The sequence below is a fragment of the Pseudochaenichthys georgianus genome, chromosome 7, assembly GCF_902827115.2.
Source record: "Pseudochaenichthys georgianus chromosome 7, fPseGeo1.2, whole genome shotgun sequence".
Classification (NCBI taxonomy): Eukaryota; Metazoa; Chordata; class Actinopteri; order Perciformes; family Channichthyidae; genus Pseudochaenichthys; species Pseudochaenichthys georgianus.
This window is the reverse complement of record NC_047509.1, coordinates 18,912,035-18,937,058: the sequence shown is the minus strand read 5'-3', so window position 1 is coordinate 18,937,058 and position 25,024 is coordinate 18,912,035. Positions and strand designations below refer to the sequence as shown.

At 40.5% G+C, this 25,024-nt stretch overlaps 1 protein-coding gene, 1 long non-coding RNA gene and 1 pseudogene across 2 annotated transcripts; 1 reads left to right on the top strand and 2 right to left on the bottom strand.

Annotated features, from left to right (window-relative positions):
• Positions 1-2,465: 2,465 nt before the first annotated feature.
• Positions 2,466-16,914, bottom strand: samhd1 (SAM domain and HD domain 1). The gene is made up of 16 exons (XM_034087005.2): positions 16,596-16,914; positions 15,657-15,723; positions 15,424-15,496; positions 14,754-14,914; positions 13,762-13,877; positions 13,508-13,578; positions 8,912-9,070; positions 7,334-7,434; positions 7,101-7,209; positions 6,924-7,015; positions 6,210-6,325; positions 5,574-5,713; positions 4,840-4,935; positions 4,602-4,706; positions 4,327-4,464; positions 2,466-3,388 (listed from the first exon to the last, which is right to left on the bottom strand). The coding sequence occupies exons 1-16, from the start codon at positions 16,774-16,776 to the stop codon at positions 3,239-3,241; spliced, it is 1,875 nt and encodes a 624-aa protein (XP_033942896.1). The 5' UTR covers positions 16,777-16,914; the 3' UTR covers positions 2,466-3,238.
• Positions 16,915-17,654: 740 nt separating this feature from the next.
• Positions 17,655-19,177, top strand: LOC139434064 (putative nuclease HARBI1; annotated as a pseudogene).
• A 613-nt stretch (positions 19,178-19,790) lies between these two features.
• Positions 19,791-21,079, bottom strand: LOC117449394 (uncharacterized). Its single transcript, XR_004552480.1, has 4 exons — positions 20,932-21,079; positions 20,597-20,689; positions 20,401-20,488; positions 19,791-20,316 (listed from the first exon to the last, which is right to left on the bottom strand). It is a non-coding gene; the product is annotated as an uncharacterized lncRNA (long non-coding RNA).
• Between the last annotated feature and the right edge of the window lie 3,945 nt (positions 21,080-25,024).

The following is a 25,024-nucleotide window of genomic DNA, read 5'->3' as shown; positions in this document are numbered from 1 at the left end:
CTCATCCCATGTGTTTTTATCAATCATATGCGCATATAAGAAAATATCAATGTATATTTTAGAGTGTAATATGTAGCTAACGGATCATATATAAATAATTTAAAAAAGGTACAATTATCAAAATAATGAAACAAATGAAGAAAATCCCAGTAAAACAAGTTCCTGTTCTCCCACAAAGCACTTAATTAAATCTATTTACAATATAATAATATAAAGTTTTGACAGATAAACATTGTATTTTTTTCCAAAATTGAAGCAACAAACCTGCAGTTTCTACAGGTGGCATTTTAATTGTATCATTAAGTTATCCATGATCTTTCACCAGATTCGAGCTGTGTCTCAGTCCCTGGTCCATCTCTAAAGTAGTGGACAACACGAGTGTATGATGCTCTCTGGTGTGGAAGAAGTGTTATTACAGGATTACTATCTGAGAATCAGTCTCATTCTCTAACTCAGGGGTGTCCAAACTCTTTTCACTGAGGGCCACATCCAGAAAAATATACGAAGGGCTGGGCCACTCACTAGAGGTGAGGTATATTGCCTTATCAGTTAAGTTACAAGTTAGCACAATCAATCACATTTTGGAAAATTGTGATTGATACACTACTTGAATATGCTTTAAGAAAAAAACAGCCTACACAGCTCACCATCGGGTTTCATTCATCTTGTTTGCAGTTATTCCTTAAAACAGAAGCCTCAGATTGCTTATAAGAGGAAATATGAAAGGTTTATTTCAAGCTTGTTATGTAAATAAGTTATTGGGCAAACTTAGATTCGTTAGAAAATGTTTTCAACTTGAATTGTCTGAATTTATTTGGAAAGTGGGATGACATGAATACTGTGTAATATATTTGTACATATATAGGAAGTACAATATAAAACAAGCACAAGTTTCATTTGTGGGCCATATTTCATTATACTTTTTTAATTAGCTGACAGCCGATTCAAAATGGCCTGCGGGACGCATTTGTCCCCCGGGCCATAGCTTGGACACCCCTGTCCTAACTGAACAAGAACAAGCTTCTCATTGGATTTATATTATTGAAAATCGTTAAATTAGTTTTTTGCAGCATTGCATCATTTACTCTTAACAAACCCTTTAAACATTCCTCCCAATTTTTGGTACACAACATTTAAAAAAAGGAAATATTTATATATATATATATAATTTTGTGTTGTGTTGCAACAATGCTTTTTGGCAATACATCTTATACCGTTGGAAACCCTGTTTTCTTACCTTTCCAATGGTACCACATTTGTGAGGAACAAGCATTTGTGGGATGAGCAGCAGAGCCGAGTAAGTGGGGTGGGCCCATGACAAATCTGACAGATCTCCTCTGCCAATCAGCTTTTTTTGCTGCTGACTCTAGTTGGGTGTTGTTTGGTGGATTGGAGGATTGAAGTCTGATAAATAAAGACATATTGGCAACAATTGATTTATTAACAATTGATTCATTTAACAAGCAGCCTCAGTAGCGTGTGGAAGAACCATGGGAAGGGTAAGAAAACAGGCTTTCCGACAGTATAAGATTTATTGCCAAAAAGCATTGTTACAACATAGAAATCATCTACCAAACACAAATTGCCTTACTTTTTGTTTTAAGTATACTTAACACACAAATCATATGCGCATATAAGAAAAATATCAATGTGTATACACACACACACACTCTTTGATTTGAAGCTTAAGTGGAACATTTTAGTTTAAGACTTTACATGAAAAACTAGTGGCAGTCTTACATTTTAAAGTAAAAGTAGTAATTCATTTGACTGGCTTTCAGGTGTAATATTGAACTATATACATTACAGATTCAATCATATTGTTGCATCAAGTAGCATTTAAGTTCTGATTGACTTTTTGTAATATAGTTAAATAATTGTACCGTTTTGTAACTTACAGTTAGTCAACTAGTTTTATTATTAGAGATGCATTTTGTTTAAAGTAGCTAAAGCTGTTTAATAAATGTACAAGTACATTGTTTCCTTTTTAATTGTAGTGAATATAAGTATAAAGTAGCATTACATGGAAATACTCACAAAAGTTACCTCAGTGCAGTACTCAAGGTAATATTTAGTTTACCACCTCCGCCAAAAACTCAACCAAAAACTATAGAACAACAGTCAAATTAAACAGTGAGGAATGATAATAGAATGTACACTTCTATAACACTTATGTGGACAGTTTTCTTTACAATGCATACTCCTAGTGCTGTACCAATACTTAGTAAGATTTTGAATATAAACACATTATTTAAATCAAAAAATCTGTTTATTTCATTTAAGGTTATGAATATCTTCCATGCATTGCCAAGCTGCAGGGCAAATTTACGCACCCCTAAAATGAGAGTGCACCTGTATTCTCAACTTTACGGAAACACTGATGACTTTTATAAATCTCAATGCTTACTAAATACTGGAACATGATGCCCTCTGGTGTTCAAAAAATGTACTTACATGACAACATCTGAGAGAAAGAGTTTTATTTTCAAACACTTTTCAACTCCTTTCAATAGGAATACAAATAAATGGTTTTTTTTCCCTAGGTACATTTTCCACTAGCACTGTTTTTTTTTTTTACACAATCAGCAAAATAAAACAACCAGCTATGAGGAAAGATCACATCACATTTTGAAGGGGGAAACATGTTTAGATGGTATCAAAAATCCCATTAAAAAATGTTACACTGATCAATAACTTGAAAAAACCCCTAATGAACAACATTAGCTACTTAGGAACAATAAATAAAGCAAGGCATAACACATTCAACCAGAACTTAAATAACTATATTTCAAAGAAAGGTCAAACCAAAGTGAGGTTAAAACAAATGCTCACTTTAGATGTCAGAATCTGTGTGCTCACAGAAACCTCTGACAGCAGCTATAACGTACTCAACCCTGGCAGTTTTGTGAAAAGAAAACACAATGTTGTTGGATGCTGTAATCAAATGCTGCCCTGAAATATACTGTGCACATGTTCAGAGTAAAACATTCAAATTGACCATGATTTATTGATCATAACACACAGGCATGATAGTAGAAAACAATAAACCAATTTAAAACTTGAACCCAAGTTTCAAATGTTAAGAGTCCAAAATAAAAACCTGATTAAAAATGATCAAACTAAAACAAAAGACGTGTATGATATTGAGTGATCTGTGTAAAAACCCTGAGTAAAGGCCTTTAGTATGTAACAACTATCTTTATAGTTGAAAACTATTTATTTGGTCGTAGAAACTGTTTTAATTTTTAAACAGCTGAACTTTGGCTTTCTTCTGTCCATTCACAGTAGCACAGTTTACCTCCGTGGAGCCGCCACTCTCACTGCCCTCATTGTTGTTCGACCAGCTGGGTTTCTGAGGCGTCAGCTCAGGTGCTATTATGTCTCCATCCTGTGAAGGAGAAGAGAGAAAAATATTGGATACCAAATACTGCATTCTCAAAAGGAAATGAAAATTTGAAGCATTTCCATCCAAGCCTGCCGCCTCCTTCCATCCAATTTGGCCTTACAAGAAAACACAATGCTTAACAATTAATCATAATGCTAGAACTCATAGTTAGTCCACCCATTACTGTAACAGGAATATTTACGTAACTATGTGCAATAATAATTGTACAAATGTCAGACACCAGCACTCTACTGTGTCATCATTTTCTTTAAATATGATGTGCATGCCTTGTTATATAATAGTGTTCTATATCTGTATCTATACTTTGCAGTAACAATGTAAATTTCCCCTTTGCGGGACGAATAAAGGAATTCTGATTCTGATCATTTGATTGAATTGGTAAAAAGTAGTGCAATATCCAAATTGCAGGAGGTACAATATTTGTTTAAGGCAAATAATACCTTCAAATATTGTTCTTAAATAAGTAATTTGAGTGCTGCAGAGAAGTCCCGGCCTACAAATCATGAAAAAATTCTATGCAAACAATTACAAAATGAAATTGAAACAAACACTACTTCTATATGAATAGTTAACCTGTGCAGTTCTTTACATAACATACATTTAAGGCATCATACAACATGCTAGATGTATTTCCTACCACATAAAACATTTCCCAGTGCTTTGAAAACCACTCTTAAATCAGCACATGACCACCAACTGTTGTTGCTCCCTCTTCAGTCTGCAGTGTCATACAGCAGCTTAACATAATGTATTCACAATCCAGCTTAACAGGGCTAAGGGCTACTTGTGCCTAACACTCTTATAGGTATATCTTATCTTATTATAATTGTTTGTCCTTTAAGTTTAGGGTAGAGGCAAACTACCTACCTTATGTTCAACAACCAACATACAAATTATTATCACGTCCGATTAAATAGTACCTGAGGCTTTGAGAGGTTCATGTTGATGCACCACTGGACAAAGTGTTTCTTGGCAGCCTCCAGACTCCTGTCGTCGGTCTTCTTGCAGTAAACCCTGATGAGCTGCTCAGCAAACTGCTCTGGGAGAAGTTTAGACACCTGGCAAGAATGACAGTTTACTTCGAGACATACATTTCAGACAGAAGCAATGACAAACACCTATGACAAAAAAACAAAACACAGGCAAAGACGGTTCAAGATTTGAATTCTGAGGTACAGAATTCTACAGTTCTGACCTGGTTCTTGCGGATCTGGATGGCTTTGGACGAGTCATCCTTGCAATAAAAACGCACATTGTTGATGGGGTTCTTATCCTTCATGCCATAGTCCAGATAGATGACCTAAAGGGAAAAGGAGGGTTATATCTTAACGTGTAGAAAGACTCACATCTTAAGATATTATAGTACAAAGTAGCTACAATTCATAACAATAGTATATAAATAAAGAATGTTAGAAATTAGATCAAAAACATACACTAACTACAAAGTCCTCCGGCTGCAGACTGCCATCCTTAGAGCCGCTCTGATGGAGGGATTCAGCCAGATCTTCTTCCCATTTGCGAATTGTCTCCTGAAGGGGAGCAAAAAGTAGTGAAGAATAATACATATTTTATATTGGCAGGGACATAACATCACCCGTGGACATATATAATAACGGTATCATATCAATGAAGGCTATTTCAAATGATATAAATTCAACCATTAGATGCACAATTTCTGAGCTCGTATCTAATCTTTGTAATCTATTTTGCAATATCCATCAACAAAATCTAGTACTTTTGTAGTACTTTTACGGAAGATCATCTGAAATGATTAGTTATTTAACCATTCAAGAGATCATTAATTGTCAACAGTTTATTGTTGAAATGTGTTTACATTTGCTGGTTGCAGCTTCTCAAAAGCAAGGATAAAATGCTGCTCTCTTTTTTTTTTAATCAACGCATTTAATTGAGTTTTGTTGGACAAATGAAGCTTGAATTTTAAAGACCTCTGCGAAAGTGCATTTTCCCACATATTCTGACATTGTTTTAGAATCTATAATGAACTAATTAAAAAGATCATACCTCAAACATACGTATGATGGATGAATCGATAATGGAAATATTGTTAGCTGCAGCCCTACATGGCAACTGAAAAACATCTCAGAACACATTTCTCAGAACACATTACTCACAAAACAACTAGCTCCTAAATGCTATATACACACACCGGGGTGACACTCAAGGGTTGTTCGGCCTGAGTTTGGCCCAGACATTTATAGAGGCGTCGACAGACGATGTTGCGTAGAATCTGCCTCGACTCAGCCAGCTCCGGAGAGGAAGAGTGGAGAATTCTTTCAAACACATGATCTACAGGCCAAACAGAAGAATATGACAGGTAACATAAAGCTAAACTAAGACACAAAAGTCAATGGTTCTTTTTTTATACGTTATGAATGTGGCTGTCACAAAACAGGGAGTATAGAGTGTGTATTCAAATATAGTGCAACATAAACACTAAGAAAGTAATTAAGTAAGTAAGTTAATGGGTAGATACTTAATTGAAGAACACAATGCAATAACATAATAAAGTGCTTCATAGAGAAAATATTTCTGAAGGCCAACCAGTAAACCGGCAACACCGAATGGCCTCAAAAAAAGCCAATGGATTTTGGATTATTGCAGAAAATAAGCGATGAAAAAACTGATACAAATAACTATATTTACACTTAACAACAGATTGTATTCCAGGCCTCCGAAAGCCCACTGACTTTGAGACAAGGGAGCAGGGCTTTAGGATTTGATCCTGCAGCTCTTAGTATACTGCAGCTATATTTTAAATGTGCACACAGTGGTTTCTGCTGACCTGTCAGCTTGGTGTAGGCCTCCATGTCATCTATGGCTGTGGAGAGGGTGAACTTCTTCCCTTCTGAGCCTTCAATCTGGATGTGCTTGTCTGCCTTTAAAAAGGCCTCTGTGATCCTGGATAACCATACTCAACATATTATTGTTGTGTCAAATTATCATGTAATCATTTATAAGACATAATATAAAGCTGGTATCTGATCTCTCCACAGTGGCCATATAAAAAGGCGGTCCAGATAAATCCTTCCTTTATGAAATCGTGGCCAACAAAAGGAAAGGCATTGATGTGGACAAGTGAGTAAGTATATATATTATGTCTTACACTCTGATTGCCTCTTACTCTGTTCAATTGAATGTATGTCCTATATGTGTGGAACATAGGCATTTGTTTAGAATGGAAATGCCAGAAGGGTTTGAGGTGGGTGAAAGGTGGATTTGCAAATGGTTAAGGACTGGAGGGTTTTATGGTTTAATGGAGGGAATGTTTAGATAATGTCAAGGGAACTTATGGTAAGGTTTAGTTGGCGGCTTCCTTTCTTCTTTATGGTGGGACAGTTAGCTGTGTTCGTGGATCAGAACCTCTTCATCCTCTGAGGATGAAGTTGCTCTGTTCCTGCATTTGAGATCGATTCAAATTTCCACCACAATTATCCATAAAAACAACTAAATTGTTAAGCACAGACCTCAATCTACATCAGAGCGATTAGCTACTCACATAGTCTCTATGATGTTGCCCACTTTGTGCTGGTAGGCTCTTCTGTGGAGACAGTTCCTCGTGTGGAACATGTCATACAGATTGCCCACCTCCTGTTAAAAGAATGACCTGCACGTTACAACTAATCGTCTAAATGGATTGCAGTTGATCAAAAAGCAGATGTTACAAAGTCAGCACCTTGTCTCTAGTGCAGATGTGCTTCTGCCCGTCCACCTCACACACCCTGGCAAACTTTATGAAGCGGCCATGGTCAAAGTTGTTCTTGATGCCCAGGTGGTAGCAGTCCCTACGGACACAGAGGTCAGGAATGTGTACAAAAAAGGTGATTAGTTAAACTACAAAAAAAAGAATATTGATGTATCACTTGGAACATTATTATTAAAAGGAATTAACAGCTCACCAAGCCCCACCTGGCAAAGTAATCCCATTTGTCCACATCAATGCCGTTCCTTTTGTTGGCCACGATTTCATAAAGGAAGGACTTGTCTTCTGGACGGCCTTTATATGGCCACTGTGGAGAGATCAGATAAAAGTGACATCAGAACCAGCTTTATTTTCCCATGTTTAACCATACACATATTTAACTCTGGTTCCCACTGGCTTTCAATGTTTGTACACAGCGCTAATAAAAAAAGAAGATAAACAAATGTATCACGTAGCTCCTACTATGAGGTTAAGATGAATGAGCAGTATGCAGTCGATGATTAACTCAAACATTCAATACAAATGCTTTTTATAACATCTTTGAGCATATAGTCATAAATGTGTAAACACGGAGCTTAAAAAATATTAGGCGGACTGATGCAAACAGACAAACATTTACACACACCATTAGAAAATTAAAGAGACTAGACACTAAGGAATGTGTGTGTTTTGCCAAGCCCTGAAGATGGAAAAGGGCAACAATGTTTTCTGTAACCGTGCATGAGCCGACATATCCACATCGAACTGTACACACACACACACACACACACACACACACACACACACACACACACACACACACACACACACACACACACACACACACACACACACACACACACACACACACACACACACACACACACACACACACACACACACACACACACACACACACACACACACACACACACACACACACACACACACACACACACACACACACACACACACACACACACACACACACACACACACACACACACACACACACACACACACACACACACACACACACACACACACACACACACACACACACACACACTTTCTAGAACAGATTACACTAATCACCTGAAAATGGTACAAACAAGTGGCAACATGTGTGATGAAGGTGTTGCGCTGGGCTATATCATGCAATTGAAAGTGAAACTTAAGCTCGTTCCATTGCGGAGATATTCCCGCGAGAGTGCGGAAAACTGAAATGTATTTATTTATTTCAAATGTGATGTTTTACCAATATACTCACGGACCACTAGGGGGCGCTCACGGACCACCAGTGGTCCGCGGACCACACTTTGAGAAGCACTGCCTTATTGCCTCATAAGTTCAGTTATAAGTTAGCAAAATCAATCAAATGTAGGTCAATTATGCTTGTGAGTGTTGGCAGCTCATCCCTTAAAACAGAAGCCTCAGATTGATTATAATAAGGAGAAATAGGAAGGGTGTATTTCAAGCTTGATATGTAAATAAGTCATTGGGCTTTTTTTCTTATCTTATTTCTTATATGTTAGAAAATGTTTCCAACTTGAATTGACTGAATTTATTTGAAAAGTGTTCTTATTAACACTTGAATACTACTGTGTAATATATTTTTACATTTATATTTAAGAAGCACAATATAAGACAAGCATAAGTTTAATTTGTGGTCCATATTCTATTATGCTTTTTGAATTTGCTGAGGGCCGATTGAAAATGGTCCGCGGGCCGTAGTTTGGACACCCCTGCTTTATACACAGTGGCTGTTTCATTGGCTTATTTCACACGGGCAGAAGTGGAACTACCTTCTTATCTTGAACTGAAACAGAGTTCGGTGGTCCAGCAATCTGTTCCTTAATGAAGTCCAGGTCCTCGGGCAGCACCAGGCCGTGCTGCTCCATCACCGGCTTCAGGCCATTATCCTTCACCAGGTAGTCGAACATGCTCAGAGAGGCTTTCTCATGCTGTAACAAAAACAGGCTGTTGTTAATATGGAAATGTGCATGGTCTCACTTTGAAAGTGAAAGCACATGACTCATTACTCAGATAGAAAGAGCTTATCGCAACTAAAACATGACAGGACACTTATCTAATCTCACGGTTGCTGGATGCCAGGTGTATGGTCATAACTTAAATTACATTATATTGCATTTAGCTGACGCTTTTATCCAAAGCGACTTACAATAAGTACATTCGACCAGGAAGACACAACCTTGAAGAAAACAGAATCATATAAGAACATCAGGTTTCAAAGAGCCAATCGTTTCAAGTGCTACTCAACTGGCTTTAGATAAGCCAGTCCTTTATTAGTATATAAGTGCTTTGTTAATAGTTCTATCGCTCGAGGTGGAGTCGAAAGAGATGAGTTTTCAGTCTGCGCCGGAAGGTGTGTAAGCTTTCTGCGGTCCTGATTTCAATGGGGAGCTCATTCCACCATTTTGGAGTCAGGATAGCAAACCCACGTGTTTTTGCTGATGGGAACTTGGATCCCCCTCGCAGCGAGGGTGCAGCGAGCCGTTTGGCTGATGCAGAGCGTAGAGCACGTGCTGGGGTGTACGGTTTAACCATGTCCTGGATGTAGGAAGGGCCAGACCCATTCGCAGCATGGTACGCAAGTACCAGTGTCTTGAAGTGGATTCTAGCAGTTACCGGAAGCCAGTGGAGGGAGCGGAGGAGCGGCGTGGTGTGGGAACATTTTGGAAGGTTGAAGACCAGACGAGCCGCTGCATTCTGAATGAGCTGCAGAGGTCGGATGGCACATGCAGGTAGACCAGCCAGGAGGGAGTTGCAGTAGTCTAGGCGTGAGGTGACGAGAGCCTGGACCAGAACCTGCGTCGATTTCTGGGTCAGCTGGGGGCGTATCTTCCTGATGTTGAAAAGCGTGTATCTGCAGCAGCGGGTTGTAGCAGCGATGTTTGCAGTGAAGGACAGGTTGTTATCTAGGATCACACCCAGATTCCTTGCAGTCTGGGTCGGGGAAACAACAGAGGGGCCGATGTTGATAGTTAGGTCAAGAGAGGGACAATCTTTTCCCGGAAGGAAAAGCACTTCAGTTTTGTCAAGGTTGAGCTTGAGATGATGAGCGGACATCCACTGAGAGATGTCAGCTAGACAAGCAGAGATGCGTGCGACGACCTGGGTCTCTGAGCGGGGAAAGGACAGAATTAATTGAGTGTCGTCAGCGTAGCAGTGGTATGAAAAACCATGCGGGCTAATGACAGATCCGAGCGAGTTTGTGTACAGGGAGAAGAGGAGAGGACCAAGAACAGAGCCCTGAAGGACCCCTGTAGTTAATTGACAAGGGTTGGACTCCGACCCTCTCCAAGTAACCCTGTAAGTGCGGTCTTTGAGGTATGAGGTGAGGAGGGAAAGTGCAGAGCCTGAAACTCCAAGTTCTTGGAGAGTGTGAAGGAGGATCTGATGGTTCACCGTGTCGAATGCAGCAGACAGGTCCAACAGGATGAGGACAGAGGAGAGGGAGGCTGCTTTAGCAGTGTGCAGTTCCTCAGTGACAGCAATGAGAGCAGTTTCTGTGGAGTGACCTGCCTTGAAACCAGACTGGTGCGGATCCAGAAGGTTGTTCTGATGGAGATAACGGGAGAGTTGTTTAAAGACAGCGCGTTCAAGTGTTTTAGACAGGAACGGGAGGAGAGAGACAGGCCTGTAGTTTATAACGTCAGACGGGTCGAGAGTGGGTTTCTTTAGGAGAGGGTTTACTCTTGCCTCCTTGAGACTGTTTGGAAAGTGACCAGAAGTTAGAGAAGTGTTGATGAAATGGGTGAGAAACGGTAGAATATCAGGAGCGATAGTCTGAAGGAGGTTTGAAGGGATAGGGTCCAGAGGACAGGTGGTAGGACGGGCAGAGGTAATGAGGGTAAGAACCTCACTTGGAGAGAGAGGGGAAAAGGAGGTTAGTGTGCCGGTTGAAGGTGGCTCAGGTGATCCGGCGGTGAGTAGAGGTGAGTCAGAAAAAGAAGAGCGAATATCGTCAACCTTTTTTTCAAAGTGGTTAACAAAGTCGCTTGACAGAAGGGAGGAGGGGGGAGGGGCTTTGGGGGGGTCCAAGAGGGTGGAGAAGATGGAAAATAGTTTTTTAGGATTGGAATAGGAAGATTGGATCTTGTCTTGAAAGAAAGAGCTTTTTGCCTGAGAGATGGAAGCAGAGAAAGAGGAGAGGAGAGCCTGATAGGTTAGGAGGTCGTCACGGTGTTTGGATTTCCACCGTTTCCGCTCTGCTGCCCGAAGGACGGTTCTATTAGCACGCAGTGCATCATTTAGCCAGGGAGCAGGAGGGGACTGACGAGCCTGCCGAGATGTGAGAGGACAGAGAGAGTCCAGAGAGGAGGAGAGAGTAGAGAGGAGAGTTTCTGCAGCGGAGTTTGGAGGCAGGAGTTGGAACGAGTCAGAGGAAGGGAGGGCTGAGAGCACCGAGGAGGCAAAGGTAGAGGGGGAGAGGGGAGAGGGGGAGAGGGGGAGAGGGGGAGAGGGGAGAGGGAACGGAGGTTACGGCGGACAAATGCAGGATGCGAAGAGATTAGTTTGTTATGTTTGGAAAGGGGTAAAGAGAATGAAATGAAGAAGTGATCGGAGGTGTGGAGCGGGTTTACAGAGAGGTTAGAAGTAGCGCAGTGCCTTGAGAATATGAGATCAAGGACATTGCCAGCTTTATGAGTCGGTGGAGACGGAGATAGTGAGAAAGCAAAGGTGGTTAACAGAGATGTTAGTTCGTCTATCTTCCCCGTCTGGAGGTTGAAGTCTCCGAGAAGTACAGCGGGAGGGCCAGTTTCAGGGATGTGTGAGAGGAGATTATCTAATTCCTCCAAGAAGTCCCCCAAGGCGCCTGGTGGACGGTAGAGAACAACAATGGTTAGTTGTATAGGATGGGTCACTGTGACGGCATGGAATTCAAAGGTGGAAGGAGCGAAGTTAGGTAGCTTGAAGAGGGAAAAGCTCCATTTGGGAGAGAGCAGGAGACCAGTGCCACCTCCTCTGCCAGTGGGTCTGGGTGAATGGGAGAAGGAATATGCTGTGGAGAGAGCTGCTGGGGTGGATGTGTTGGATGGAGTAATCCAGGTCTCAGTGAGAGCAAGGAAATCCAGAGACTGCAGGGAGGCGTTCCACAGGCCACCTGAAACTAGATGCTGGATCTCAGTGGAGCACGTGGGATAGACGAGAGCGGGCCGGTTATAGCGATTAGGAGATACACGGGGCCAGTGATAATTGCGAGAAGACACATGAACAGGAATGGAGAAAATACACATGATTATAGCCTGAGGGGCTAGAAAGCTAAACAAAAGAAAAATAAGAATAAGACACCAGTGATACTTAGCTCAATTAGAGTAGGATTTGCCTCCTCTTTGCCACCCGCAGGACTCCCGCAGGACTCCCGCAGGACTCCAATGTCTTTGTCGGTCTTCGGCTGTCTGACGCTGACGCTCAAGAAAGAGCTGCCTAAATGGACGCCTGATTGCTGAGTTCTCACAGCTATGGTGCCACGCCCCTCTAATTACATAATGACAGTGTGCCTTCTAGTTCTTATCAGTGATAAGACTTATCAATCTGAGAAGTGCTATCGATATCTAAGCCCTCAAATGGCCTACTGAAGACAAATTACATTGTAATGGCGCATATATATATATATATATATATATATATATATATATATATATATATATATATTAGTGCTGTCAAAATTATCGCGTTAACGGCGGTAATTAATTTTTTGAATTAATTGCGTATATATATATATATATATATATATATATATATGAACTAAAGCTTTAACAATCTCCATAGGGAATGACTTAAAGACAGATAAAGGCCTTTTCCATTTACTTTTCAAAAATAGCCATCCAAATATCCCTTTCACAGAAGGTAGTTATTATCAAGGTAGTTATTATCAGTCTGACTTTTCCATTTGTTCCTATTTTCTTCCCCACAAAACTCTCGGTTTGTCCTTTTGAAAATATATTGGCAAAGCAGAATGTTCTGTTTCGAGATGTGACCAAACAAGCGTTTCTTTACGATTCTTTGTGGTAGCTCAGTTCAGTTGATAAGCGCGGCTGGACTTGTAAGTTGAAACTGTGATTTAAAGGGTTTTTATTTTATACTTGAGTGCCAAATCATTTTCTGATGAATCACAGCACAGGTTTTAAACCTCAGAAACTCAGATCTTAGTTATTAAGATGTCTAGAAGTGACTTCCCCAGACTGCCTGCATTTTGTTAAACTGCGAAAAAGTGGATTTAGACAATCTGCCTTTGTCAGTAATAACTGGAAATAAAAATATGAAGGCTTGTATAAAACTAATTCAGAGAAGTGTTCTTATTTTGCCTCAGTTTTATTTACCCTCAATGCATACGGCAAAAGAAAAGAGAAAAAATAAATCTGATTGTTTATTACCTTCCAGGAAATTCCTGGACGTGCTGTGGGGATGAACTTGCTGTCGAACATATGGGAGAATGGCCCATGACCTGGATAGGGGTTGGAATGGGGGTTACATCCAAAAGCTATTGAATGTGACATGTGTGAACTTTGCACTAAGCTGCTTGTGTGCTATTCCGAGGGGAATAGACAGGAAAAGGGAAGAATTTAACTTGCATTCTCCCTCATGCCCAACTTAAATTTAAACTTGTGAGCACCTGAACATCACTCACCCAGGTCATGGCAGAGCCCAGCGATCTGCACACAAAGGATGTCTCTGCGAGAGATGAGGAGCTCTGGCTGCCTCTCGTTCAGAGCTTCTACGAGCCGCCCAGCCAAGTGTCCCACTCTGTAGCAGCACACAATAAAACAATGCAGATTTACAGTAAGAGTTCAACAAACCATAACTAAAAATTAACTATATAAAGATAAAGACATGTTAGTGAAACTTTATGTAACATTTGGTTACACAATTTTCATGCATGTGGCACCTTTAAAAAAAAACCTACAAATTAAACAATAACAATTTTTTAACGATTGTATGTTGAAAATGTATTCATATCATTCATCACACATTTTTATTAAAGTACCAACATTTCCTTTTTAGAAAGTCTCAATACTTTAATACAGTATGTTATAGTATTTTTCTTTAAATTGCTGCTAGTCCCTTTTTAGCCCTGGCTGTGTACTAACTTGCCTTTATTTAAATGTTATTATTAATGTGTGCTTTGCTTCTCCGTTTATTATTGCTTGCCTTTTTGCCTGCCATGCCATGTTTGGTTGTAACACTGTGATTTCCCTGCTGTGGGACTAATAACCAAAAACTGATTCTAATGTCAGCCTATCCTTTCTAACATAGACAACATCTCTTGTCAACATATTGGCAGGTATCTTTTTCACAATACAAGTGTATAGAAAGCCTATTCCCAATAAGAGGGGAAGGGACAAAGGGCGGGTATTTTCCCCATGACATGCACTCTTGGCCAGTGCAATATAATATCCGATGAGGGCAATGTCCCTAATATAAATCCAGATTAAAAGATTACTGAGAGAAATATTATGTTTTATATTCGTCAGTTTCCTTTTATTATACCTCTATTTGACACTTTGGTGACTCAATGCTTTGCCAGTTAATGTGGTTTTATATGAGCCTATGATTCTATGATGCGAGTTTTATTGATGCCTCATTATAAAACCCTATTAAATAAACCCACCAAACACATACCCAATGCTGTGTTCAAACCGGTTGTGGGATGCTCCGGGGAAAACATAATAGGTCCCTCCGAGCTGCTTGAGATTTCGTAGTCTCTGGAACTGAGGCGTGTCGATGATTTTGACGAGAAGAGGGTGCAACTCCACATGCCCGTGAATAGGATCATTAAACACCTGAAAGAAGACCGAACGAGACCATTCCTAATCAAAATATATAGCCAGTATGTGTATTTATCTTAGGGTGGTACGATGGTTTGAAGCCATTTTTCAACAAAACACATGGACAGAAAATGATATAAATATATAAATAGATTTCACAAACTAAAGTTAAAAGCAGTCTTTACAATGAAAAAATCTATTGACAAGGTATAACAATGGTTTAAATAGCAGGAAGTAAGGTGTCTCTGACATTTCCAAAAAAAGGGAGAAACAGGTCGGTTTTCATTTCACAATGTTCCCCTTAAGCTTATTTGCAGCTTGTGTTATTTTCACATTCTGTTTTTGAGGTATGGGTTGAGAACAAATATGGGCTAGGAGGAAGTATGTTGTGCACTAACCCCTTGTGTCTTTTCACACTTCCCTTCTGTTTATCCTACAAGTGCTTCTCTTTTTTCTTATTATGTCTTCTTTATCCCTTTAGCCTTGAAATGTAGGAAATTCAGCACAATTCAGCTGGTAGTTACCTTATTTGGCTCTGCTCCTATCTGCCACAGCTTCCTGAAGCTATGAAGGATCTTCAGACGGTCACCAAGGCACCTGGGCAACACCGGATCAACAATAATGGAAAGAAACAGCATCGTTATTAGAGAAGTAATTTATGTTTACTTTGACAAAAGTGTTAGTGGTCTTTTGGTCCGATTTCTATGCCCATGACCATTTTCACAAATCCCACAAATTAACACAAACACATACTTACTTTATACCAATCTTCTCCAGATCAGCGTCACTGAGATACCGCAGCCCAACACCTGTGATCTTTTGTGCTAGAAAACACAGGGGAAACACAATTAATGTTGGTTTTAATATTTTATTGTATTTATTCATTTTGTCGAATGTCTTCCTTTATTTTACGGAGAGGGATCATTTATTGTATTGTATTATCACACCTTTCACCTCCTTGTGTCCCTTGAACTGTTGTATTATCTTGTTATGCTGCGTGTGTACTAAAGGGTTTCAACGTTTTGACCGGAAGATAATTTCTTTTTTTTGTTTTAATTTATGATGTGGGCCGCCATGTTGTAAAAGCACTAGAGATGCACCTGGTGTATGAACAATGCTATACAAATAAAGCTTTAACAGAGGTGGGAGAAGTATTCAGATCTTGGACTTAAGTAAAAGTAGAACTACCAGAGTGTAGCAATACTCTGTTACAAAAGGCCTGTATTCAAAATGTTACTCAAGTAAAATTACAAAAAGTATTTGTAAATATACTTAAAGTAACACAAGTTAAATGTACTCCTTATGCAGATTGGTCCATTTTAGAATAATATATATGATATGTTTTGATTATAATTATTGATGCATTAATGTGTTTATCAAAGCTGGTAAAGGTGCAGCTAGTTTTAATGACTGTGTATACTGCAGGGTAGCTAGATCTTACTCGTCTTATTTATGTGTTGATTATATTTCAAATTATTAATCCAAATCTGCCAAGTAACTAACAGGTATTAAATTAAGTTTAGTGGTGGTCAATCCCCTCAACATTGAACTCGAGTACGTACATATTCTTAGTTACTTTTTACCACTGACTGAGGACAGCAAATTAGCATAATTTAGAAGCAGCTATCAACTGATCTACTGAATTCATATCAACAACAAGGTGAACAACAGTTTATTAAAGAACCCAGAAACTAACCTTTAAATATATCTTCCCACTCTACGAGATCTTCTCTTCGCAGGTACTGACATGTTTCTTCCACTCCCCATCGCATGTAGTCGGAGTCCGGCAGCCGGACCAATGACACCCTTTTCTCTGGCGTTTTGAAGCAGTGGTTGTCGATCACAACTGCCTCCAACTGCCGTTTTCTGTTCTCCATATTGGTCTGATAGACTCGCGGCGAATTGCTTTAGTCAGAAGAGTAAAACCCTGAAAGATTACAGCCGGTAATGTTTCCCTTGTCGACTCCACCAGCTGATCGAGTAGATCTGCACAGTCTGACGGTGAAAAATACCCGGGTTTTGTTTCTACACCGGGGGCGTCAACAAAAACTGAAACACAGAAACTGTTTCCGCTTGATAATTCCAAAATAAAAGCCTTTGGAATCGTGATTAAATCAGAATCAGAATTCCTTTATTTGTCCCGGAATATACATTATTACAACAGCAGAAAGTGCAGATAAAGTGAGGAGAAAGACGTTACACATTCAAAATTAACTAAGTATGCACACGTAATTAATAATAAAAGAACACCATCAGTAAAAAAAGCACTAATAGCAGATAAGAACATCATGGTAAAAAAGTAGCAGCTGTAGGCCTATTTGTTTTTCTTTTAAAGGGACCATATATAATTAAAGTAGTTACCCTATTACATTAAGCTTCATACGTTTACTTATATTATACATACATAATACTGAAAAAGTAAAAAAAAATGTTGGACTTTTTTTGCTTTTATAAAAATGTGCTGTTGATCAGCTTGAGAACCTGAATCTGTTTTATGATTTTATTTCAACACTTCGCTTCCGGTAAATTGTTCGCTGCTTGTAGAGAACTTGACGCAATGGGGTAGCACGCGGAAGGTGGAGCCAAATATAGGCCCAATCCCAAACCACTCCCTCGACCCTCCCCCTCCGTGACGGAGTGAACTCCGTCTGTAGGCATCACAGCTGAATGAAGTTCCCTCCATTAAGGGTTAAGGGTATAAATACAGCGGCAAGCTTTGGGACGGCCTCCCCTCTCTCCGCAGGAAACGGACGTCATGGTGTCCAACCCACATCTGTCGGCTGCATTGACCTGCGTTGCTATCCGTCGCCTGTTAGCGGGTGCAATGGCAAGATCCAACAGAAGGCGGAGAAGGTTGAGGCGCATTTTAGCGATGTGCCAGTGGCAGATAAACATTTCAATATTGCCAATACAACAATTATCTTCACTTTATTTCTTATATAGTAGCCTATGAACTTTATGTGTAATACAAATAGATATTTAGATATATTGTGATATACATTCATTTAGTCTTTCTTTATAAGCTATACCTGTATATCTGTATAGTGTCTGTAGAATTCCAACACAGAGAAATGTTGTCAGTAGTTTATAGAATAAAAAAGGAAAGGTTAATTTGACTTGCTCTCAGAATTGTTTACAGAGCTCTGTGTGTGTGTGTGTGTGTGTGTGTGTGTGTGTGTGTGTGTGTGTGTGTGTGAACGAACAATACTGTGTCCTGTGTTTGTCTTTTACAGGGGGGCAAAGGTCTTTACATGCAGCTCAATGCTACTGCCCCAATTCTCACCGTGTATGCCAACCCTGAAGCCTGTCTAAAGAAGGACTTTAGAGTTAAGCGATCTAGTGTGGTGTATTTGGTGCAGATACTTTCCTCCCCAAAGGACCACGGATGGGGACAAGACATCGAGGTGCTTGTTCTCCTCTGTGGTGGGTTCAGCATTCGGGATTCCCAAATCGACGGTCCACAGGATCATCAAACACGTCACCGGGAAGATAAAGGCCAACCTGAAGACCCTCATTTCCCTGCCAACCGCAGATGGGCTGCCAGAGATTGCAGATGGCTTCTGTCAGCTTGCAAAGAGTCCTGCATTTCACCGTGCTGCTGGTGCGATTGATGGATGCCATATTCGCATCAAACCTCCAGGAAACGAGTACCACAAGGAGTACATCAATTACAAGCGGTTTCCTTCCATCCAGATGCAGGCCATCTGTGACTCAACTGGGAGATTCCTGGATGTCTTCATCGGCTATCCAGGCTCCGTTCATGATGCCACAGTACTGCGAAACAGCCCCATCTTCTGCCAGGCACTTCCCCCAGCTGGTTGGTTCCTCCTTGGGGACGGTGGTTATCCCTGCCTGGAAAAACCAGTGGGATTACTCACACCCTACAAGGTCCCTCGCGGCCAGGTGCAGGCCAGATTCAACAGGCATCATGCCAGGGCTCGGTCTGTGGTGGAAAGAGCATTTGGAAGGATGAAGGCTCGCTGGAGGGCCACCCTTTTCAAAGCGCTGGAGGTCAGTCCAAGCTTTTCCCCTGACATCATTGCATGTTGTGCATTTCTGCACAATCTGTGCATAGACATGAACGATGTCCTTGAGGATGCTGAAGCCTTCCCCCCTGAAGATGGGGACCAGAGTCCTCCCTCTGCCGCAGCATGTGGACAGGAAAGTCCTGGACACCACCTAAGGAACAGGATTGCTGCACAACTCTCTGCTCCTGTCCAAATGGCACCACACCTGAGAGAGCACGATTACATCTAATGAACTTTGTTTTTTTGTGTTTTTTTTTGGCAAAAACGTGGTTGTCTGTTAACTTGTGTTTTTGAAATGATGTGCACACATACCTGATTTAATTTTGTTTGTTTTAGTGAGCTCCACTTCTCACTTTAGAGAAAAGAGGTGAAATAAAATAAACCTGTGCACCGTTGATTTCAAACTTGGTTTTCCTGAATTGTCTTTCTGCATAATCCCAAATTGGAGAGAAATGTCCTTACCTCTTGGATCATTCAATCACGAGCACAGGTTCAGAAAATGAACACAGGTCTTCTAATACAATCACTTTTGTTTTTGAGTGAAACTCTGCAAATGGTTTGACATGAGCAATTAAGACTGTAAATGGCATGTATATTTTAATGCCTTATACCTATGAAGCGCACAGACATATCTTTATTTAAAATGCTGATATTCAGGGTTAATCTTCAGACTTTGGAAAAAACACTTTAGTTCCGTGCACACCATTACTTTGTGCACAACTTTTCCTTCTACATTATGAAACCCACACAGAACAATGTAGCCATCTAACAATCAAGCAAACGCAATGTCACCTTCATCACCCGTCTACCTGTATTTACTATATCCCATACAATATTGAAGACATGAAGGACAGTACGTTAAATTAGGTTTATTGTCTTCCAAATAAATAATACAAGCGAACAAAAACAAGTCTTTAAAGTAACATCAATAATCAACATAGAAATGGCCAATGGTGGGGGGGGAGAAATAAATCACATTTTGTCGACCATTTTTTCGAACAGGGTTAGAAATGTATCTGAGTGCTGCATTATTTCTCTGTGGCGTTCGTCCTCTTTTTCTGCCTCGCGTTCTCGGCACTCCAGCACTCCAATAGCACATTTTCTTTTTTTTGGGGGGGGCTGCTGGGTGGTTCCAGCCTCAGACAGTGATGAGGGTGGTGAGGGGTCTGGATCATCAGCCACATTTGGGGGGGGGAAGGAAGAGGAGCAGGAAGCAGCCTCCGGATCAAAGAGGATTGTGGGGTTTGCCAAGGCTGAGGCAACAAGGACAGAAGGACTAATTGAAGGCCTTGCACCTATGGCCTCATCCATGGCCATGAAGAAGGGCCATGTTGCAGGGGTTTCTTCCCCCTGATCAGTCCCTGTTCCAGTCCTTGGCCTTTTAAGTTCCTATTGCAAACAAATGCATGTTAGAAATATTTGTTCAGCTTTTTCAAAAACAAACATGTTTTACAATAACAATACACCATTTACCTTGTATTTCTTTTTTAGGTTCTCTCATTTCTTGGAGGCCTGTTTGTGAGACACGTGTTGCCCAAGGTCCAGTTCCTTAATGATTGACCTGTTATCATAGAATATTTAAACAATATATATTGGTGTTAAGGCAATGACCCACAGTGCACATTCATTACTTTCATTGCACAAAATATGAATTGAGTGCATAACTCACTCCCATGCTTCTTTGGCAGCATTGCGTTTTTTGCAAAACAGGTCATCCTTTTCCATTCGTAAAGCAATAAGTGCCTTGGTTTTACCACAGTCCCTGAAATTACAAATCACACTTAAGTTTAAACCGATTTCGTAAGTGAATGGATACATGAATTGACACATGTGTTGTTAGTTTGATTCCGATTTAGATTTGTACATCTTCAAAATAAAAATCTAATGTAATCTTGGCAAATCAAATTAACACGTGTAGATTTATAAATACATGTTCACAAAGGCATGTATTAGTTAAGGCAACGTATTATTTATCGTTTAAAAAAATAACCACATGGAACTCACATTTGTATGACGTTGTTCCCTCCATACCCGAAAAACGGTTGCACACCTGTGGAGTGAGATTATCAAGCCTGCATCCATGCAAACTCGCTGTTGGAGGCTTTTATAACCCACTACGCCTCCGCCCTGATTGCTTTGGACCAGCCCTCAATATGGCGGACCCTCTGCGTGAACGCGCAAACGGAGGGGTAGGGTGTAGGGGTAGGGTGTAGGGGTAGGGTGTAGGGGGCGGTTTGGGAATGGGCCATAGTGCAGCGGAGGCCAGAGAAGTGACGCTAAACCCGGATTACGTTCAATGACGACGGTGGAGGACATGCAGTGCCGGTGTTATGCCGTAGGTTGAAGCCTTGCCGTGGATTGAAGCCCTGTTCGCGGGGACGCGCAGAGGTGACGTAATCGCCTGTGTTGAGCGTTCGCCGTATTTTCACCCTTTTCAAAGATTTTTTCTCTCTTTTGAGTGATATATTAGGATTAAACAGCAAACGGCTGAATACATAATGTGCATACAATTGCGAGGAGGCTCGTTTTAAGGACACGTTTTTCAGATCTGTCACAATCTTCGTATTGGAATAAATTTACGTTTTTGAGTGTATAGTCCCACTCTGTTATATTCCTCCTTCCTGCAGAACAGACAATGACAGGATAATATGTGATTTGTCAATAGTCCTATTTCTTAAAACCTTCTCTGTTGTATAAGTGTCTGATAACCACGAATAGTAAGCAATGATATAACAGTAATGATATCACATATATGATCATGTCAGACACTGTGTTATTTTCAATCAAGCCTAAAAAATAATGTGTTCAAACTGGCTTCACTCACTTGAATTGCTCACCTATTTTTTTTCAATTGTATTTTAAGGTGACATTGAATGCTTTGAAAGGTGCCCTACAATCAAGTGTATTATTGATCTTGTATCTGTGCCTCTATTACATTACATTTCATTTTCTATCACACTATTAATGTTCCTTATTTTAGACTAGGTTAATCCTGGTGTCAATAGGGAAGATATGCACTGTTCTCTACATAACATGTTCAGAGCAGGTATTTCTCCTGCCGGATTTGGAACCCCCCCTTTATCTTTGTCCAGGATAATCACAGACTCACCAAAATCACACTGGTGCTGGCTGTTCCCCTCTAGTTTGTGCTCACAAAAGCATTTCACTCTGGGCCCAGCAGGTACAAAAATATAGAGGGGCTTCAAAATCCGGCAGATCAGGTGTTGGTGCTGCCGGATTTGGAACCCCCCCTATATCTTTCTCCAGGATAGTCACAGACTCACCAAAATTACACTGGTGCTGGCTGTTCCCCTCTAGTTTATGCTCACAAAAGCATTTCACACTGGGCCCAGCAGGTACAAAAATAAATAGGGGCTTCAAAATCCGGCAGTGCAGTTGCTAGAGCTGCCGGATTTTGAAGCGCCCCCTGTCATTTTGGCCAGGATAGTCACAATGTCACCAAAATCACACTGGTGCTGGCTGTTCCCCTCTAGTTTGTGCTCACAAAGGCATTTCACTCTGGGCCTAGCAGGTACAAAAATAAAGAGGGGCTTCAAAATCCGGCAGCTCTAGCAACTCCACTGCCGGATTTTGAAGCCCCTCTTTAGTTTTTGACCTGCAGGGCCCAGAGTGAAATACTTTTGTGAGCACAAACTAGAGGGGAACAGCCAGCACCAGTGTGATTTTGGTGAGTCTGTGACTATCTTGGTGAAAGATATAGGGGGGGGTTCCAAATCTGGCAGCACCAACACCCGATCTGCCGGATTTTGAAGCCCCTTTTTAGTTTTTGACCTGCAGGGCCCAGAGTGAAATGCTTGGGTGAGCACAAACTAGAGGGGAACAGCCAGCACCAGTGTGATTTTGGTGACAATGTGACTATCCTGGAGAAAGAAATAGGGGGGGTTCCAAATCTGGCAGCACCAACACCTGATCTGCCGGATTTTGAAGCCCCTTTTTAGTTTTTGACCTGCAGGGCCCAGAGTGAAATGCTTTGGTGAGCACAAACTAGAGGGGAACAGCCAGCACCAGTGTGATTTTGGTGAGTCTGTGACTATCCTGGAGAAAGATATAGGGGGGGTTCCAAATCTGGCAGCTCTAACAACTGCACTGCCGGATTTTGAAGCCCCTCTTTATTTTTGTACCTGCTGGGCCCAGAGTGAAATGCTTTTGTGAGCACAAACTAGAGGGGAACAGCAAGCACCAGTGTGATTTTTGTGAAGTTGTGACTATCCTGGACAAAGATAAAGGGGGGGTTCCAAATCCGGCAGGAGAAATACCTGCTCTGAACATGTTATGTAGAGAACAGTGCATATCTTCCCTATTGACACCAGGATTAACCTAGTCTAAAATAAGGAACATTAATAGTGTGATAGAAAATGAAATGTAATGTAATAGAGGCACAGATACAAGATCAATAATACACTTTATTTTAGGGCACCTTTCAAAGCATTCAATGTCACCTTAAAATAAAATAGAAAAAAAAATAGGAGTGGCATTCCAATACAAACATGTGTTGAGTAGGGATATATACAAATTATATTCAAAGGAGCAATTCAAGTGAGTGAAGCCAGTTTGAACACATAATTTGTTAGGCTTGATTGAAAATAACACAGTGTCTGATATCATTACTGTTATATCATTGCTTACTATTCGTGGTTATCAGACACTTAAACAACAGAGAAGGTTTTAAGAAATAGGACTATTGATATCATTACTGTTATATCATTGCTTACTATTCGTGGTTATCAGACACTTAAACAACAGAGAAGGTTTTAAGAAATAGGACTATTGACAAATCACATATTATCCTGTCATTGTCTGTTCTGCAGGAAGGAGGAATATAACAGAGTGGGACTATACACTCAAAAACGTAAGTTTATTCCAATACGAAGATTGTGACAGATCTGAAAAACGTGTCCTTAAAACGAGCCTCCTCGCAATTGTATGCACATTATTTATTCAGCCGTTTGCTGTTTAATCTGATATATCATTCAAAAGAGAGAAAAAAGCTTTGAAAAGGGTGAAAATAAGGCGAACGCTCAACACAGGCGATTACGTCACCTTTGCGCGTCCCCGCGAACAGGGCTTCAATCCACGGCAAGGCTTCAACCTACGGCATAACACCGGTGTTGTTTCAAATTATGCACCCTTTGTCAGGGCAACGCGCATTTCTAAATGAAACGTTTAGACCTCAAAACGAAGAATACACGTCAAGGTTTTTTTTAATGGTAATTTTCAGACTGTGAGTCGATCGTTTAGTGGTAGCTCATCATAGTCTTGATTCTTGTGATTAAACGCTCCGTATTTTGATGGTAGTGGTGTCGATTTTGCATTCATTCGTCACTTCTTTTTCAGTTATATTTTTATTTAATATATGTTTTTTTTAAATTGTGACGTCCTGTCTGTATACACGTGCTTTAAAATGTATTGTTTAATTTTACATATTTGTCATATAATAATCAAAATATATGTTTACAAATGTTACATAGTCTTTGTCAGCATATGTTTGCCTCGTTATGCACCTGCTCTCTTACCAAATAAAAGGGTCACATACATGAAACTTACTCCATTTATTGGTACTAGTCCTACAACCATACCCTAAAAAATGCTTGAGGTTGGGATTAATAGAAACATATTTGGGGTGCTTTTTACGGCATGGCCTGGTTGTCAGGATATGCACCCCCTTGCTATTTTACAAAATAAAAGGGGCCTCTTTATTATGTTTCATGGAAAGTTGGCTACAATCTACGATGCCTAAATCTCTCTTTGAAGTACCTGGATTCACCCTTGTTCGAGCAGACAGGGATGCGAACTCGGGGGAAACCAGAGGAGGCGGTATTTGTGTGTATATTAATGACCTGTGGTGCCGATCATACTCAGTCAAATGTAAAACCTGAAATCCCAATGTAGAAATTCTCGGCATGACGTTAAGACCCTTTTATCTGCCTAGAGAATTCGGGTGTATTTTACTGTTAGTTATTTACGTGCCTCCCAGCGGCAGAGCGTTACTGGCGGTCGGCTCCATCGCTGACTGTGTTCACGAGCTGCAACTCAGCCACCCCGATGCACCGGCAATAGTGCTCGGGGACATGAACCA